This window comes from Triticum urartu, chromosome 4A, assembly GCF_056163025.1.
Source record: "Triticum urartu cultivar PI428250 chromosome 4A, HENAU_Tu73, whole genome shotgun sequence".
NCBI classification, from domain to species: domain Eukaryota; kingdom Viridiplantae; phylum Streptophyta; class Magnoliopsida; order Poales; family Poaceae; genus Triticum; species Triticum urartu.
Window position 1 is genome coordinate 564339492 of NC_141876.1, and position 19787 is coordinate 564359278.

General features: G+C 53.7%; 1 protein-coding gene across 1 annotated transcript; it reads right to left on the reverse strand.

Annotated features, from left to right (window-relative positions):
• Nucleotides 1-13588: 13588 nt before the first annotated feature.
• LOC125552795 (F-box protein At5g62510) lies at nucleotides 13589-17163 on the reverse strand. The gene is made up of 4 exons (XM_048716478.2): nucleotides 16247-17163; nucleotides 15848-16139; nucleotides 14084-15395; nucleotides 13589-13937 (listed from the first exon to the last, which is right to left on the reverse strand). Exons 2-3 carry the CDS (start codon nucleotides 15890-15892, stop codon nucleotides 14121-14123), a joined length of 1320 nt encoding a protein of 439 aa, XP_048572435.2. The 5' UTR covers nucleotides 15893-16139; nucleotides 16247-17163; the 3' UTR covers nucleotides 13589-13937; nucleotides 14084-14120.
• Between the last annotated feature and the right edge of the window lie 2624 nt (nucleotides 17164-19787).

Here is a 19787-nt window from a genome sequence, read left to right on the forward strand (position 1 = left end):
GAGGAGATAACACCCCTACTGCTGCTCCTCGGGGTCTCTGCATGATCACTACATGAATGAGTGGCTACAAGATGCTCCTTGAGCTGTTTGGCGAGAGGAGGAAGAAGGGCACGGCTCGCTCTCTTCTCCTCCGTTGGGAGGCAACCCTCGTGGAGCTACCGGGCCAGGTCGTTGTCTCAGGCCGGGAACGCAGTCGTCTCCCGGCTCCGGGTGATGATCCAGTCGGAGGGCCTGACCGGAGCCGACCTGGTGGCCGCCTTCGTGGAGCGCCGAGTACTTCCGCTCCAAGGCCGGCCTCACATTATTTGCCAGATGAGCGGCTGCTTTGACCCGTGCCGGCTGAGCACCAGGGAGATGCCTCATGCCGAGGTGTCTTACATGGTGAACTACATATCCAACTGCAAGCTCGCCGAGGATTGGCGATACGGCAAGGGGCCATATTCTCGCACCAACCCTCCGCCTGCCGTAAGTTTTTCTTCTTTTCTTCCTTTTTGTAGCCGGCCTCATGATGGCCGACTTATGATCAGTTGGTTTGCCCTCAGCAGAACCCTCTTCTTCCGCCGACGGCCGGGGCCACAGGGGTAGAGCGCCAGCTCCTCCCCGACCGCACGGTGGACGACGCCGATGATCCGGACCTGGGAGCGGCCGCCATGGAAGATGCCATCATGGGGGAAGGTGACGAGGCAGGAGGCGCAGGGCTCGGGGCCGGCCTCGAGGACTGGGCGGACGACGACGAGGTCGAAGCCGCCCCGCCCCGCCAGCCGGTGCTTGATCATCAAGGCGCGGGCCCGTCTGCCGCGCCGGCTGCCCGTGGCGGCGCGCAGAAGCGCCGGGCCACGTCGACCTTCTTCGGCAGCCGGCCGAAGAAATCCAAGGCTTCCACGATGGCGACCAAGCGGGATGAGGCGGCCGTGAAGGCGGCCCGCTTTCGCAAGGCGGTGAAACAGCCGCAGGCGATCTCGGCGTAAGTCGTCGAACGTCTTGTATATTTTTTTGTTGTTCTCTTCGATTGAAGCTCTTCTAAACCTTTCTTTGCTCACTGGGCAGGGCACCGCTTTCCCTTGAGCGAGGTCCTGGCGGCTCCGTAGTCGGGCCGACTAGAGGGTCCTCAAGCTCCCGCCGCGTGGATCCCCGTGCCGACCTTAGGGAGGCCACGGAGCGGAACGCACGGGAGGCGCGGGAGGAGCGGGAGGCGGCGGAGCGAAGGACCGCCCGGGCGGCGAAGGAGCAGGCCGACGCGGCGGCCAAGGCCCGGGCGGCGGCGGCAGCCGCGGAGACGGAGGCGGAGGCCTCGCACAACCAGCCTCCGCTGCTCGTCGTTCCCCTCCGCGCCGTGGCCCCCGACATCCCCGTGCCACCGTCGGAGGAGGTCGACCAAGACCCGCCGGTGATGGAGAGGAGGGAGGACCACGTGGTCTTCATGGAGGGGGCGCCGCAGATGGCGCCGACTGGAGCAGGCCAAAGCGGCCAACCAGCCGCGGCGCCAGAGCAGCCGGCCGGGGGCGAGCCGGAGGCAGGGGCCGGCCTCGAGGTGCAGCCGGCATTGCGCCGGCGCGCAGTGGGAGGTACCTCCGCCCCGGAGCCGCACCGAGCTGCGGGCGCCAGCCAGACGGCGGAGGCCCTGGAGGCGGCCAGCGCCAGCACGTCCGAGTGGACTCCCAGCGGGGGGACGGGCGAGCTGAACCCGGCAGCCCAGGAGGTCCGGAACCGGCTTCAAGACCAGGCCGCTTTGCTGCAGCGATACACCCAGGAGTTCCTCGCGACGCGGGCCGTCATCCGGGTGAGTCTTCTGGCCTTGTTGTTTTGCTCTTTTGATTTCTTCCGTGGGGGCGCGTCAGCGCACCCACTAGGTGTAGTCCCCGAGTTCCGAGTCGGCTGCTGCGCAGGCGGCTTGGAATTTACTAGGTCCTGACAACTATCTTATCCCCGCCTCCTGTCTGATCTTCCAGGAGTATCATAACCTCCGCGCTGCTGCCTTTAACTCCCAGGCTCAGGAGCTGGGCCGGAAAACCGAGGACCTGACCAACAGCCGGAGTGCGTGCTTTGTTTCGTTCATCTCCTATGGGGGCGCGTCAGCGCACCCACTGGGTGTAGTCCCCGAGATTCGGGCCGACTGCTGAGCAGTCGGTTCGGATCTTCCTTGACGACTTCTTCCTTATTGATTTTTCCTTTGTCTTCATGCTTGCAGGAGCCAATGCCGACTTGAGGGGGCAGCTCAGCGGGGCCCAGGCTGCCCTTCGCGCCAAGGAAGCCGAGTACAACGCCTTGGTCCTGGAGCGTGACCGCCTGGCCAAGAAGTTGGCCGACCAGGAGGAGAGCCACAAGGCGGCCCTGAAGAAGGCGCAGGACAGCGAGGACGCCCTGAAGACCAAGTTCGAGACCGAAGCGGCGGGCTGGGCTGGGGCAAAACAAGCGCTGAGCGAGGGCTTCGGTCGGATTGAGGATCTGATCGATGGTAAGCCGCCTTCCTCACTCCTTGCTTGCCCCTTGCCCCCTGATTTGTGTTCTGACTTGTGCTGCTTTTTGTTCTCTGTGCAGACTACTTTCCCGGCTACTCCGTCTTCGCCACCCAAACCATCGAGGCCCATCGCGAGGCGCGCCGGCAGGCGGAGGCTGAAATCGCGCCGGACGCGAGCCGGACGCTTGAGGAGCAACTCTTGGCGGTCCAAGCCCCGCTGCAGCCGGCTCACCGCATGCTCCGCCGCCTCCAGCGCGCCGGGGCGCAGGTGTTGGCCGCCCTCTGGCCAGGCGAAACGATTCCCCGCACCCCGAGTCGGACTGCCGACTGGCTGGAGGTTGCGGTTGGCCGCTTCGAGGCCTGGAAGGCATCGGCGGCCCGGCTTGGAGCTGGGCGGGCGCTGGAGTTCGTCCGAGCCTGGTATCCCGGGCTGAACCTGGACCAGCTGCGCACCTGGCGGCTGGAGGCCGACGAGGAGATGGAGGAGGTGCGGCCGGCTATCGCTCAGCGTGCCTCGACGATCGCCGAGTGCACTGACATCAGCGTCTTCGCTCCTGAAATAAATGACGACGGCGTTGCCCAGCCGGAGGAGTGGTTCGGGCTGGACCCGGCAGCGGGTGAGGACTCGGCAGAGGAGATCGCTTCCAGCGATGAAGGTGAAGACGGCGAAGGGGAGGAAGGCGAAGACGTCGAGCCGGCCAGTGAAGCGGCCAGCCAGCCCCAGCCTGACCGTGCCTCCAACAACGAGGCGCGTGCTAGCGCGCCCTCTGCAGGAGGTGGTGATCATGCCGAGGTTCGCCAGCCGGCCACTCCTCCAGCCAGCGTTGCCGTCTCCACCGACCTGCCCGACTCGCCAGTCGCTCCCTTGGCTTAATCTACCGTCCTAGCTTTTCCTGCTTGTTACTTTTTGAACAATTTTTGTTAAACTTGCGCAGTTCCACCCGCTGGGGGTGTATTCAAACTATGTTGAATGCTGGCCTTTCGAAGGCCTTTTGTGTAAATATGATCGTGTGTGTGTTTGGCTTCCATTCGCGTATGCTTTTTATCTTTAGGCTGTTTCCTTTGCCACCTTCCCCTAGTTGCTGTCTTCCCAACCGGCAGCTGCTCTGCAGCCTGCGGCTAAGGAAGGACTTGGCTATATTTATTTTATTATTGGGGAAGGCAAGTACTCAAGCTTTCTTAGATTGAAGCGAGGTGAATGGAAGCCGGCCGGCCGGCTACTCTGGTAGTCGGTCGGTGGTGGGAGAAAAACCGGCTTTTGTTATATTAGCCCGTTAGTCCCTAGCCGTTTTTCGTGTGGGTGTCCTTTCCTGCCTTTAACTCTTGCCAGCCGGACAGCCGGCTCTTCGAACTGCGACTTTTGGCAAGAGAGGGCTTGGGTGCCGGCACACTACTTGTCTGATCGCGGGTAGGACTTCTAATATAACTGAGGGCGGCCAGTCCCTGGGCCGACTAGTCGAACCCGGTGCCGGATGAAAAAAGTGAATGTAATGACATGATCATAAGCATGATACTCTTCAATTATAGATAAAAGATGGCAGTCCCCGAGCTCTCCTCGGGGGGCCTATTGTCTCATACTTAGTACAAAAGTTAGCGTGATACATACTGCATTTCGACTGTAAAATCTTCGGAGGAGGTTGGCGTTCCATGGTCGTTCCGACTCTTTGCCAGAGTCGTCTCTCTTTCGTGCCTTCGGCTTCTGTGCGTCGATCAGGTAGTAGGAGTTGTTTCCCAGCGCTCTGCTGATGACGAAGGGGCCGAGAGCTTGTGCTGGCCGGCTGTTCGCTGGATCAGCCGGAGCACGAGGTCGCCTTCTTGGAAAGATCTTGGTTTAACCTTCCGGCTGTGGTAGCGGCGCAAGCCCTGCTGGTAGATGGCGGAACGGCTGAGGGCTAACAGCCGGCCTTCTTCCAGCAGGTCGACACCGTCTTCTCGTGCTTCCTTGGCCTCCGCCTCTGTGTACATGGTTACCCGAGGCGAGTCGAACTCGATGTCGGTTGGGATGACCGCCTCGGCAACGTACATGGGGAAGAAAGGAGTGAAGCCGGTTGACTTGTTTGGGGTAGTGCGCAGACTCCAGAGGACGGCCGGCAACTCATCGAGCCAACAGCCGGCCGAACGTTCCAGTGGCACGACCAGTCGGGGCTTGATGCCGGAGAGGATGAGGCCGTTGGCTCGCTCGACTTGGCCGTTTGACTGCGGGTGGGCAACGGACACTAAGTCCAACCGGATGCCCTGCGTCGCAGAAACGTGCCAATGCTCCCTTGGCGAAATTCGTGCCGTTGTCGGTGATGATGCTGTGTGGCACGCCGTAGCGAGTTGTTATATATGCGATGAATGTCACGGCAGTCGGCCCATTCAGCTTCTTGATCGGCTTTGCCTCAATCCATTTGGTGAATTTGTCCATGGCGACAAGCAGATGTGTCATGCCGCCGCGTGCCGTCTTGAATGGGCCCACCATGTCCAGTCCCCAAACGGCGAAGGGCCAAGTGAGGGGAATGGTCTTGAGTGCCGAAGCCGGCATGTGTTGCTTGGAGCTGAAGACTTGGCACCCTTTGCAATATTTAACTAACTCCTTGGTGTCATCCAAGGCAGTCAGCCAAAAGAACCCATGGCGGAAAGCTTTGGCGACGAGTGATCCAAGGCAGTCGACCGCTATGGAACTTGCATGGGGCGTCGAGAGTTTGCTCGTAGGAGAAGGCCGGCTGCCAAGCCGGCCTGCCGCCCTTAGGTTTCTTGGGCGCGGGCCGCCCTTCGGGCCGCTCGTCTTCGACGGTGGCCACCTGCCGACTGGTGGAGAGCGGCGCGGGGCCCTTGCGCTTGTGGTCGTTCCGGTACGGGCGTCGGCCGAAGTCCCCAGACGGCGTCTTGGGCACCGGGTTGATTACCTTCCCGGACGCGTCTACCCAGAGCTCAGTCTTCATTGAGGAGTCGGCGGTGGCGTACTTGTCTGCTATGATCAGAAGCTCGTCGAGGGTAGTCGGCTCGTCGCAGAGGAGCTTGTGCTTAAGGAGGGTGCCTTCTCGGCATCCGGCGGTGAAGTATTCTATGGCTTGCACCTCGTGCACCCCTTCACAAGAGTTGCGGAGCTTGGCCCAGTGCGTGAGGTAGTCGCGAGTGGACTCGGCAGGGCCTTGTACGCACAAGGAGAGCTGTCTGGGCTTGGGAGCCCGCTTGTAGGTGCTGGTGAAGTTGCGGACGAAGGCTTCTGTGAAGTCTAGCCAGCTGTTGATGCTGTAGGGCCTGAGGCTATTGAGCCAGGTCCGCGCCGTGCCTTGCAGCATGAGGGGCACGTACTTCACGGCAACGCGCCTATTGCCGTTTGCTATGCGAACCGCTGTGGAGTAGTCGATCAACCAATCTTTCGGCTTCACGGAGCCGTTGTACTTGGGCGTGTCTCTTGGGAGCGAGAACCCTTTGGGGAAAGGCTCGTCGCGGATGCGGGGGCTGAAGCAAGGCGGGCCGACATCATCTTCTTCTTCTAGCGCCAGGGATCGCGCTAGGCGGTTGATCCGATGGCGGGCGTCATTCTCGCCGACTCCTTCGCAGAGACCTAGGCGGCCGCTGAGAGTCGGATGCGTGACAGGCGGCGGGGTGGGATATCTCTCCCCGCGAGGCGGGGGCGGAGGCGGGTTGCCCCGCCGCTCGACGGCCCGGGGACGGCCTTCTGCGTCTCGCTCGATGGAGGTCCGGGTTCGGCTTCGGCTAGCAGCCGGCTCCTTCTCGTGTCGTGCGCGGGTTTTACCCGCAGTCGGCGTCCGGGATGTCGCGCCGTGCTCTCGGCGCGGGGGAGGGCTTTCCGCGCGGGCGTCGGCTTCGTGCCACTGTGCGGCTGCATCGATTAGTTGCTGGATGCGTCTGGTCATGTGGGGGAGTTCTTCGGCCCCCAGTCCGTCTAGCTCGTCTACGGCCACCTGGGCGGCGCGCAGGTTCTCGAGTGGAGTGGCGTAGACTGGGCGGTCAACTCCTAGTGTGTCAATATTCACTGTGTTCGTCCATATATGGAGCCACCAAGGCGGAATTATGTAGAACTGTGTAGTGTGCTTTAGTGAAAGAATGCTTGTCCATACATATTTTTTGATTCCCTCCTAGCGTGCCTTTTCCATCCAGTCTGCCCTTATGCCGCGATTCAGGAACACCAATTGGCTTAAGGTCAGGAATAAAGTCAATACAAAACTCAATGACCTCCTCATTTTCATGGCCCTTGGAGATGCTTCCTTCTGGCCTAGCACGGTTATGAACATATTTCTTTAAGACTCCCATGAACCTCTCAAAGGGGAACATATTGTGTAGAAATACAGGACCCAAAATGTTAATCTCTTCGCATAGGTGAACTAGGACGTGTGTCATGATGTTGAAGAAGGATGGTGGGAACACCAACTTGAAACTAACATGACATTGCACCAAATCATTCTCTAACCTTGGTATGATTTCTGGATCGATTACCTTCTAAGAGATTGCATTGAGGAATGCACATAGCTTCACAATGGCTAATCGAACGTTATCCGGTAGAAGCCCCCTCAATGCAACCGGAAGCAGTTGCGTCATAATCACGTGGCAGTCATGAGACTTTAGGTTCTGGAACCTTTTCTCTGCCATGTTTATTATTCCCTTTATATTCGACGAGAAGCCAGAAGGTACCTTAATACTGAGCTGGCATTCAAAGAAGATTTCCTTCTCTTCTTTGGTAAGAGCGTAGCTGGCATGACCCTGATGTATGCTGTCTTTTCCATGCATACGTTGCTAGTCCTCCCGTGCCTCAGGTGTATCTTTTGTCTTCCCATACACGCCCAAGAATCCAAGCAGGGTCACACAAAGATTCTTCATCACGTGCATCACGTCGATTGCAGAGCGGACCTCTAGGTCTTTCCAATAGGGCAGGTCCCAAAATATAGATTTCTTCTTCCACATGGGTGTGCATCCGTCAGCGTCATTCGGAACAGGTTGTCCGCCAGGACCCTTTCCAAAGACTACCTTCAAATCCTTGACCATATCATGTACATCAGCACCAGTACGGTGGCGAGGCTTCGTCCGGTGATCCGCCTCACCTTCGAAATGCTTGCCTTTCTTTCTTACGTGATGCCTGCTCGGAAGAAATCGACGATGTCCCAGGTAAATATTCTTCCTACAGTTGTCCAAATATATACTGTCGGTATCATCCAAACAGCGTGTCGGGTGGTAGGTGCGACATATGCCAACGGGTGGCTTATCATTGTGGGAGCCAGTAAGACGTCGCCGGTGCCTGGAAGCGGGATGAGGCGAAGACATGCACGCCGGCGAATCTTACCCAGCTTCGGGGCTCTCCGAGGAGATAACACCCCTACTGCTGCTCTGCGGGGTCTTCGCATGATCACTAGATGAATGAGTGGCTACAAGATGCTCCTTGAGCTGTTTGGCGAGAGGAGGAAGAAGGGCACGGCTCGCTCTCTTCTCCTCCCTATGTGGTTTCTAAAACTAGCATGGATCCCCCCTTTGCACGGGTGCCCCAGGGGGTTTATATAGGCTCACCTCCCGGGGGTACAATGGTAATCCGGATGGGCGTGGGCCCCAGCCGTCTGTGTCTACGCTCGCCGGCTTCTGCGCCGGCTGCTGGGGCCCGCCGGCTGGTGGGTCCCGCCGGCTGCCGGCTCCTTGGTCGACAGGCAGGCCCCACTGTCCAGGGCCTTGTCGATGGCTGGTTACTGTTGCCTCGACCTGGTGACGAGGGCTTTGCTGAGGTGAGCGTGGCTACAGCGCCGCCGCCCGCCGGGCAATAGCTGTAGCCTCACCGCATCTTGTCTCCTTAATGGGGCGTCTCCTTCGAGGGAGGGGGCAAGCCGGCTGCGGGGAGCCGGCCTGTCTCGGGCCGACTGGGGGAGGCCTGGCCGCCTTCGGGCGTCTCTCTGCCTGAAGGGGCCCACCGCCGTGGGCCGCGCTGGCAGCCCTTCGTGGGTGACATCAGGGTCAACATGGCAACAGTGCCGCGCCGGACGGGTCATGGCCACCCCGTACGGCACACTATGCCAGGCGTGCTCCGGGATTCGGGGGTGGCAGACTTTACTGTAGCCACGCCCCGTCACATCGCCGTTATGTGGATGCAGACTTCGAGGGTACAATCTTGACCGCTTGGTGGGAGCCGGCCTCTTGGAGTCGGCCTTCTCGTGGCCGGCTTCTCGGAGCCGGCCCTCCCGCGGCTTTCTTCATGAGGGCTAAAGTCGGGCCGCCTTCCAATAGTCGGCCTGGGAGACAGCCGGCAAGGGGAAGGCGGCCCCACGTCTTGGATTCTTGAGGGCCGGATCGGCTCATAATTTTTTTCAGAAGGGCCAGGGGGAGCCGGCTAGGCTACCCGTGGTCATTTACTCCAACACAGTGTGTGCATGCGCGGTATCCCTTGTTTGTCTGTCCTGAAAGGTTATTGATAGCAGGCCAATCATTGATGGTCACGAACAGCAAGGCCTTTAGGTCAAATTCTTCCCCCATGAGCTCATCCCATGCACGTACACCTGTTCCATTCCATAGCTGTAAGAGTTCTTCAACTAATGGCGTTAGGTACACATCAATGTCGTTGTCGGGTTGCTTAGGGCCTTGGATGAGCACTGGCATCATAATGAACTTCTGCTTCATGCACAACCAAGGAGGAAGGTTATACAAACATAGAGTCACAAGCCAGGTGCTATGGTTGCTGCTCTGCTCCCCAAAAGGATTAATGCCATCTGCTCTTAGACCAAACCATACGTTCCTTGCGTCATCTGCAAACTCCTTCCCATACTTTCTCTCGTTTTTTCTCCACTGCGACCCGTCAGCGGGTACTCTCAACTTTCTATCTTTCTTACGGTCTTCTCTGTGCCATCGCATCGCCTTGGCATGCTCTTTGTTTTGGAACAAATGTTTCAACCGTGGTATTATAGGAGCATACCACATCACCTTGGCAAGAATCTTTTTCCTGGGGCGCTCGCCCTCGACATCACCAGGGTCATCGCGCTTGATCTTATAGCGCAATGCACCGCATACCGGGCAAGCGTTCAAATCCTCGTACTCACCGCGGTAGAGGATGCAGTCATTAGGGCATGCATGTATCTTCTGCACCTCTAACCCTAGAGGGCAGACAACCTTATTTTCTTCGTACGTACTCTCTGGCAATTCGTTTTCCTTTGGAAGCATATTCTTTATCATTACCAGCAACTTTCCAAATCCCTTGTCAGATACACCATTCTCTGCCTTCCATTGCAGCAATTCCAGTGTGGTGCCCAACTTTTTCTTGTCAGGTTCGCAATTCGGGTACAACAATTTCTTGTGATCCTCTAACATGCGCTGCAACTTCTTCTTCTCCAAATCACTTGCGCAGTTTCTCTTTGCATCGGCAATGGCCCGACCTAGATCATCAGCGGGCTCATCTGATGCCTCTTCTTCAGCTTCTTCCCGCATTGTCGGCTCAGCTTCTTCCCCCATTGTTGTATCATCGTATTCAGGGAACCCATCATGGCCATGATAGCTGTCGTCGTCCTCTTCTTCTTCATTGTCTTCCATCATAACCCCTCTTTCTCCGTGCTTGGTCCAAACATTATAGTGGGGCATGAAACCGGACTGAAATAGGTGGACATGAATGGTTCTTGACTTAGAGTAATTGTTATCATTCTTACATCCAACACATGGACAAGGCATAAAACCATCCGCCCGCTTGTTTGCCTCAGCCGCAAACAGAAAAGTTTGCACGCCATTAATGAACTCGGGAGAGCATCGATCATCGTACATCCATTGTTGGCTCATCTTCATTACACAACACCAAAAAGACCAAATTAATACAAGTTCATACAACACTTAAATGCAACAAACAAATAACTCTCTAGCTAAAGAATTTAAATGCAACAACAAATGCGATCAAGATCGCAACTAAGGTAACAACTGATCCAACATCATAATGACACCAAACCTCACTATGAATGGCATATTTTCTAATCTTTCTAATCTTCAAGCGCATTTTCTCCATCTTAATCTTGTGATCATCGATGACATCGACAACATGCAACTCCAATTCCATCTTCTCCCCCTCAATTCTTTTCAAAAAAAATTCAAATCCTCGTTTTCTCTTTCAACTAAATTTAACCTCTCGACAATAGGGTTGGTTGGAATTTCCGGTTCAACTACCTCCTACATACAAATATCTATGTCAGCTTGATGGGCATAATTTGTCAAAAACACGAAATGCAACAAATAGTTCAAAAAGAGAATATACCACATCTGAATCATAACCCGGACGAATGCCGAGGGGGACGGATATAAAAACCATGGCACTATGTATAACAAACAACATACGGGTAAGATAATTATACGAGTAACTATATATCCAAATCACACAAACATCAATTTTTTATATAAAACATTCATGAACAAGAAGCTCACCACAAGGTGGTGCCGGCGACGGGACGGTGCGGGCGATCGACGGTGGTTACGAGGGAGATTTAGAAGGCACTAAGTAAAACACACCTACATGTGCAAACTAAGTGTTATTTTTGACCTCAAATTGCATATAAATCAAATACTAGCACATATATATAATTCCTCCCAAATTACTAAACTCACAAATCAATCACTATATAAAACATTGCAAGAGCTAATCTAGCAATGAGAGATGAAAGGACAAAGTTGCTAACCTTTGTGATCATTTGAATGGATGGGGGCCTTCAAATCTTGACAAATTTTGGGCAAAATGTGTGATGAGCTTGAGAGGAAGAGGGGAAGAACAGAGAGGAGAGGGGAAAGGGGAAGAACAGAGCGAGCTCGGGTGGTCGAAGGGTGTATGTAGGACGACCTTTAGTACCGGTTCGTGATACGACCCGGTACTAAAGGTGTCGGAGGGCCCCGGACTGACAACATCCTACCACCACTCACTTTAGTACCGGTTCGTGGCACGAACCAGTGCTAAAGGTTCGCCACGAACCGGTACTAATGAGAGCGGCCGGCTAGCCGTTGGAACCGGCACTAATGCACACATTAGTGCCGGCTCAAAACCAAACCGGCACTAATGTGCTTCACATTTGACCCTTTTTCTACTAGTGTCATGGCCATTGATGGGATAGTTGCACGGAGGAGCTTGTCCTTCAGCCAACCTAGCGAACAGTGGAGACAGCTGCCGCATGTTGATATCATTGTGAGACCCAAGCATGCTAAAGAAAGAGTGCCAAATCCCAAGATCGTGTGATGCAACTGCTTCAAGGATGATGATGGGCTTCTTAACATGGCCTTGATATTGCCCTCGTAGAGCATATGGGCAATTTTTCTAGCTCCAGTTCATGCAATCAAGAGATCGGAGCATACCTGGCCATCCTCTTGCTTTCGAGAGTGCCATGAGCCTTTCGATGTCTGCGACAGTTGTCTCTCTCAAGTACTGTGGTCCAAATATATCGATCACCGCAGTTACAAATCTGACGATGGCATCTACGCATGTGCTCTTAGACATCCGGAGGTACTCGTCCCACGAATCTGCTGTCGGGCCATATGCAATCATCCATAATGTAGTCGTACACTTATGGTAACTAGAGAATCCAATTCTTCGTACAACATCCTTCTTCAAGATGAAGTAGTCATCGTAGGCCTAGACCCATTGTAAAGGTGATCGAACACATTTTTTCGCATCTGAAAGCGTAGGCGAAATTTGTCCACGGATAGGGTATCGGGGGCAAAGTAGTCATTCATCAACCTCCAACACCCATGTGCCCCGTTCCAATTCAGCACTTGATGACCCTTGATCGTTCCCTTGAAATTGAGAACATGCTCTTTCGCATGCTCTGCGTCTGCAAGGATTGCCTGCATCATCACCGTTTTATCCACATAATCCTCGCCGGACGAGTCGTTGGACGACTCAACGAAGTTGTCGTAGATGCACTCCATGTCCTGCTCTATTGCTTCAAAGAAGGGAGAAAAGTTGTCAAAAAAATAGCACGGGCATTTCCCCAAACACTTATCGGGCATGGTGATCCCCACGGACGGCATTCATAGGGGCGGATGGTACCTGCGCAGCGAACGGACGAGAGGTGGAATAGCAACGTAGATAAAGTAGTGTGGTGACCGGGTGGAGCGATGGAGGTCCGGCAAGGCCTTTGGCGAGCGGCAGGGGTGGTACAGCGGCGGCGGCAGCCAGGGAGGAAGCGGATGCAGAGCAAGGGGGAAGGGACGGAAACGCGGGCGGCGGGTGGGGTTTTGGATCGGCCAGGGGTGTTGGAGTCGTACAATGGGGGGAGGCTGGTCCGGGCACAGGCAAAGCTTCCACAACTTTGCGTCCGGTTTGCGAGATTTTGGACAGCAGAACGAGTCAGCATACGTGTGATCCGGACATTTACGGGTGATTTAAGGGTCGGCTTTGGAGATGTCCTTAGAGCAACTCCAAAAACACCTATAAAATCTTCCCGTAAAACTGGTTTTATGGCCTTCTCGTAAAAGTTAGGGGAAGTTGTCTCGGAGCAATTTTTGTTAGTTCCCCTAAATCTATTTTGTAGATAGTTGCATAGGACCCACCAGTAAGTGACACGTGATGGCGAGCGATGCGGCGGCCACCGGTGAGGGGTGGCGCGAGGCAGTGCATTGGTCGCCACCGCCGGCGTTCCAGCGAGGTTTTGGCGCGGAGGCAACACGGGCAATGGCAGCGCGTGCATAGCGGTGGCGGCATTCTGGCGGGGTGACGGCGAAGTTTCGGGTGTTTACTAGCCCGTCAAAAAGATACAGGAAGATGAGAAAAGGCTCCTACTTTTATAGGATTCTCTAAAGTTATGGACACTTTACAGAAATTGTTGGGAGGGTCTTTTGCCAACCTTCCGTAAATGACGATTATTTTAGAGATAGGGGCGAAAGCTGTTGGAGTTACTCTTAGGGGTTTTAAGTGACCTGGTAGTGTTGCTCTAAGCAATGGGACATGAATTTGTTGTAAGCACCATCTATTCAACTTCCGATCTGCAAATGCAGTCAGTAAAAAACTATTTTAAAACATTTTCTAGAAAAACTATTTAAAACGTAAAAAAAAGATGTTTAGCTCTAGAACCCAAGACATTCATAATCATGCTGAGGACAGGTGCAATTTTTTCACGAATCATATTTGGGAAACAAGCAATTTCCAGCATAACACGGGATAACTGCATACCAAAAGAAACCCCTTCCGAAGAGAAGAAGAAAATCAGTATTTTTGAAGTCTGAACCTTGATAAGAAAAGCTAATCAGTTTGAATGTCAACACTAGACGTTGCAATTACAATACAGGGATATTCAGAAAAGAAATCATGTGCAGGGTCAATCTCCAAAAAATACATTGACAGGCACAAGCTCTAATCTACAGATCTTGGAACATTAGTGAGACATCAGCATCAGAGGGCCCAATATACAAGAAAGCACGGCAAGTAGGAGCTGTGATCTGCAAATCCTGAAGCAGTGGTGAAACAGCATCCTCCTCCTTATGCACCTGGAAACATATCATGTCGCATAATACTTTCCTGGAGCAGGTGCAAGCAAATCACCTAAGAACAGGAAAAAAAAACACAGTGATGAGTATATCTGAACGTGTGATGAGAAAAGCTAATCACAGTTTGAACGTCAACAAACACTAGACGCTGCAACTAAAATACAGGGAGCGATATTCAGAAACATAGCTCGGTCACCTCACCTGGCAGCAGGCTGAATCTCTCTGAAAGGTTGCTGATCTAGAGGTCCCGGAAGAGTGACAAGGGAGACGTAGCATCTTGCTGATGCCCCTGGAACAGGGCATGTCGCCTAATGCTTTGCTTGAATAGGTGTATGGCAGGCGCAGCCAAATCGCCTACGAACAGTGGTCCAGGCGCTAGCTCTCCGTGTCTGTTGCAGTACAGGAGCGCCTGAGTGCCTTGTTGGCCTTCCCCTCCCTGGCCCTGGCCCTGGGACACGCACCTTACGATCACACCTCCATCCATGGACATAAGAAAGGGATCCCAGGTATGTGCTCCAAAGCCAGTGATATCTGCAACCGGCAACTGAATACTGTGTTTGAGCTCCCACATCTTCAGAGAATCTAATACCCATAGCTCAACACTTGATTCACCCCTCCTGTGAAGAGATAACCCCAACTCGGCGTCCAACTCAAGAACCTTCATCGTATTGTTGGTGTTGCTCTTGGAGCGCTCCTTGGTCTTGGGAAGCTTCATCCAGTGAAAAAGCTCAGACTGGCAATCAAAAACTGTAATTTCCCGTGGCCACAGCTCCAACGGTGCCCAATAAAGGTTGGCCCCGACCATGGCAGGCGGCTCAATTGCCGAACTCTGCAGGCTGAACCCCAGCTTCTTCGGTCCATCAATTTCTGGCAGATTCGCCGCGGGCGACACAGGGCAGTACCCAATGGATTTATTGCTAAGAGATTGATGCACTGACAGGACGAAGAATTCGTCATCACCCTCCTCATCTTCCTTGAGATAGAGGACCCTAAACTCATCGCCCAGCATGTACAGTCCCAAGATTTCATGGTCATCCAGCTGTGGGAGGCGGCGTGATTCTTTTGTACCTGGGTTGCAGATATAGCACCTGTGCTCGAAGGAGACGAGGAGGAGGCCTCCAATTGAGCCCTGTACGGCAGACATTAGATGCTCTGCGGTTTCTTCATCTGGATCAAAGACCTCAAATACTCCAAAGCTGGTGAAGCTGATTATGGAGAGGAAACCGTCCTCGGGGTGCTGGAAATCAACAGCATCTACACGGTGACTCATCTTATGCCTGGTGTTGTCTGGATCGACTGGGACGGTCAGGTGCTGTGGCTTTTGGCGCCCATGGTATTCTTCGAGGAAATTGTTGTTGCTGATGCAGTTGAGCCAAGATTTGCAGACAGCACGAAACCGCAGGACTGACTTGGGCGGGAGTCGCTCGAGGATTGCCCACCAGATCTGCTCGGGGAGGTCAGCGGTGTGCCCCGCCGCCGTTGACGACCTCTTCGATTCCATGTCGATCTCGGTCTGCAAAAGAAATTGAAACATCCAACTAGCCGATCAGTGAAAGACAAGCAAACAGCAATTAGCGGGAAAGTATTGAAACGCGATTAAGCACGGCCAGTTCCAAGAACGAAAGAAAACATTACGAGAAGGGGTGATTTGAGAAACTCAAACGAGGGGAGACCAATTAGAGCGCACCAAAAAATTGGATTGATGGGAACGAAATCTTGGTTACGGCTCGTTCGATCAGCACAAGAAACTCCCGATTGAAACGGGGCGCAAGAACGGTCGACGCCAGAGAAAGAAAAAGATTCAGGAACTACCATACAACACCCATCAAGAAACGGGGAACTAGATGACTGTCGCGCGCAAGAACTGTCGATGCCAGAGAAATATTCAGGAACTCGCGAATTGGTATCTTGCTATGCCATACAGCAACCATCAAGAAACGGGGATCGACATGAATCCGAGCTCACCTGGACGGATTCCTTGTTCTTGGCGCTTGATCCGGTTCTCGTCATCCCGCCAAGGGCCTGCGCTGCTGGGGCACCAGGACGGATTCCTTGTTCTTGGTGCTCGCTCGGGTTCGTGTCGTCCCGTCAACTGCGTGCGCTGTGGGGAAATCGAGGGGGAGGGGGAGCTCGCCCTGTAGTTGTTGGGGAAATCGAGGGGGAGGGGGAGCTCGCCCTGTAGTTGTTGGGGAAATCGATGGGGAGGGGGAGCTCGCCCCGTCAAGTGATTGCGTTGTTGGGGAGTTCCGTGCCTGTCCTACATATATATAGAGCACGGACGGGAGCGCAGTCGCGCGAGGAAGGCGGTTATTTTGTGAGGACAATGGAAATCGGTTGTGGGAAATTGTGGGAAGCGAAGCTTACTCTGATCGCGGGCCAACTGAATAGCAGGGTGCGGCAGCCATCAGAACAGATAGACGGCTGTAGTGTAATTTCCCCTTGTTGTCGTCAGACACAATCGCCACAGCCCCTAGGGCAGAGCATGGCATTGCATCGTGCTCCTCCATGACCATGAGCCGGGGATGAGCAGCTGTGTCGACTGTCCAACACCGGCCAGTATGTTGTCCGCTTGGCGCCCAGTGCAGTGCAGGACTGCAGGCTGCCGTGCCGTGTACAAGGAAGGACCGGGCGGGTTGGTGCAGGCGCGCGCGCTCCACCGACGCCACCTCGTCCACTCCAGTAGTCCAGTGCAGACGACGGCGCGCTCGATGCCCCTCGCCAGCTGAGATGGCCGGTGGGAGCCCGCCGTGTTGGTCTCGGCGGCACAGGACCCGACCCGGCATTCCCACGGGCCACGGGGCGGCGGGAGGGGAGCGTACCGGCGCGTGGCGGGTTTGCAGACGAAGAAGGCGTCGAGGACGCTGAGGATGCCGTCGCAGGACGCTGCACCTCGCGGACTCTGTAGGCGAGGCCGTCCGCCGATGAAGCGCACGACCAACCGGCGCTTGTCGGTGGTGAGCCCGACGGCCTCGAGCTCGAGCTCGAAGCAGTTGGAGAGGCGCGCTGGCTTGGGGGCCTCGCAGTAGGAGAGGAGCAGGGAGCAAGGGGGATCTAGCGGTCGGCGGCGAGCCGGAGCGAGAGCCAGACGCTCGCAGACGGCGCGGGAGCGGAGGGCGTATTTGGGCGTCAGCGACGGGAGGATATCGGAGATCACGTCTTCTGTGACCTGGGAAGGCGGCGAGGGCTCTTCTCTGCGCCGCTCTCGCTCCTTCCGCGGCCATTGACAGAGGGGGGAGCTTGGGCAACGGCCGGCGACCTCTTTCCTTCTTTTTTGAATTTTGAAATCCTAGGCAACGGTACAGACGAGTCGGACTAGGATAAGGTTGACGCCCGTGACCCGTCCAACTATAAGCAGAAAGAACACGAAAATAAGAGAAATTACAGATGAGTCCTTAAGCTATCAGTGACCATAGACGCTCTCCTTGGCTTCTTTGGCGAGAAGGAAGTCGGCTGCCTTAAAAAAAAACCTGTGCGATGGCTTTGAGCATAATGGTATTCTTTTTGTGACGGCTTTGAGCATAATGGTTGAGGGCTCACCCTAGGCCTGACGCAGGGTGGATCTAATGTCTCCTCATCGGAACAACTTGGAGAAGCATGCCACCTTCATAAAGTATAATCGCAGTCGATATAGCTCACACTATCATCTCCTCGCACGCATTGCTTCTTGGAGCTAAAACCCCACTCGCTTGTCGAAGCCAGAGAGAAAGAGACCAAGCGAGGAGGACTTTATTCCAAGACATCGTCACTGACTCCGCCTCGTTGATGAAATCAGGGACACCATCCTCAAGCTCCACCATCCTCTACCACTAGTAGTGGAGCCACCATAGCCGGGAAGCCTAGACAGACACCGGAGTGGGTCGCCTCCACCATTGCCAGAGCCCAGAGGACAAACTTTTTGAACCTAACTATGGCCTCACATGGGCGGGCCTATCTACAAACAAGACCTAGATACGGGGTTCATCCATCCTCCCGACGTCGTGGTGGCCACTAGATACTAGGAGAATCGATGAGAGGGTCGACAGAAGGCGCATAAGAGTTTTGAGTTTTGGGCGGTAGGGGAAGTGACTACAGGAGTTGGCCGAAGGGTAGAGAGATTTTGTCGACCATTGTCCTGAAAATAGGTGGATGAGGCACTAGGAACCGTTGATATAACGGTGTGCCCGACATATAGGTGAATTAGCGCGAAGCCCTAAGCTTAACGTCTAAACATCTTTGAGAATTTGATGAAAATCAACAACAGTTATAGAACATGTATATGTTATATCACAAAATTTTATTATATCTATATAATTTAATAAACAACAAAGGCACATTCTTTTGTGAATGGTAGAAGAGCTACATTGTGCTTCAAGTTTTGGATGTGATGCTATTCACAGTATATTTTGTGTTGTTTTTCTTGAAACAGACTCTCGCCCCGCTTTATGTATAAAACACAAACCAAAATACATGGTTGAACGATACAAGATAGTGAGAAAGCTCTCTTACACAATAGATCCCAGGACAACTGGACAAAGTAAATGCATGCAACTATGTTCTCGAAGGAAAACACGGGATGGTATGAACACATCGTCATCACACGCCCTAAGACACCTAAATTCCATAATAATGCTCTCGAGAGGGGCAACGACGATGAGCGTCGTTGTTGCTGAGTCCAAGATGAACAAGGGTCTTCATCTAGAACACTGACACAGAGAAAAACCACAACGACATCCTCAAGAGGAGAGCATCACCTGTGAGTGTCATCGCCATCGCGATGAGCTTTCACTCGATAGCTCACCTGTGTCAACATGAGGCACCTAGGACAGTCTGGCGAGCACATGCCTCCAGATATGAATCCGGGCATTGCCACTACCAACGGTAGTGAATGAGCCTGGAACACCCGCCACTACACCTCTTGCCACCCACGCAACCAAGAGGCATCGCCACCACCCCGACATGGTGCCCGCCAAAGCGCCAACCATGTGGACTGCCCTCCGGGGACGTTGCCCCGGTGTTCTTGGTCTAATGCATCGTTCGCCCATTTCATCGGATCTCGACAAACACACCGCAAAAGAGTATTACATCGGATAGATCTCCAAGAAATCGAGGAGAACGTGGGATTGAGAATGAAAGAGAGAGAGAAGAAGCCATCTAGCTACTAGCTATGGACCCGTAGGTCTGTGGTAAACTACTCACGCTTCATCAGAAGGGCAATAGAGTTGATGTAGAAGGTCTCCGTGATCGAATCCCCCTCCGGTAGGGTGCCAGAAAGAGGTCCGTAGATGGGATCTCACGGGTACAAAAGGTTGCCTTGGTGTAAAAGTGTTTTCATGGATGCTTCTGGTGGTTTGGGAATATACGTGAATATATAGGCGACAGAATTAGGTTAGGGGAGTCATGGGGGGGGGCACAAGACAGGGGGCGCGCCCTCCACCCTTGTGGTCGCCTCATGGCTCCTCTGACTTCATCTCCAAGTCTCCTGGGTGTCTTCTGGTCCAAGAAAAATCATCACAGAGGTTTTAATCCGTTTGGACTCCGTTTGGTATTCCTTTTCTACAAAACTCAAAAACAAGGAAAAACATAAACTCGCACTAGGCTCTAGGTTAATAGGTTAGTTCCAAAAATAATATAAAATATCATATTAATGCATATAAAACATCCAAAACGATAATATAATAGCATGGAACAATAAAAATATATAGATGCGTTGGAGACGTATCAAGCATCCCCAAGCTTAATTCATGCCTTGTCCTCGAGTAGGTAAATAATAAGAATATAATTTTTGATGTGGAATGCTACCTAACATATTTATCCATGTAATTCTTCTTTATTGTGGCATGAATGTTCAGATCCATAAGATTCAAAACGAAAGTTTAATATTGACATAAAAACGATAATACTTCAAGCATACTAACAAGGAAATTAT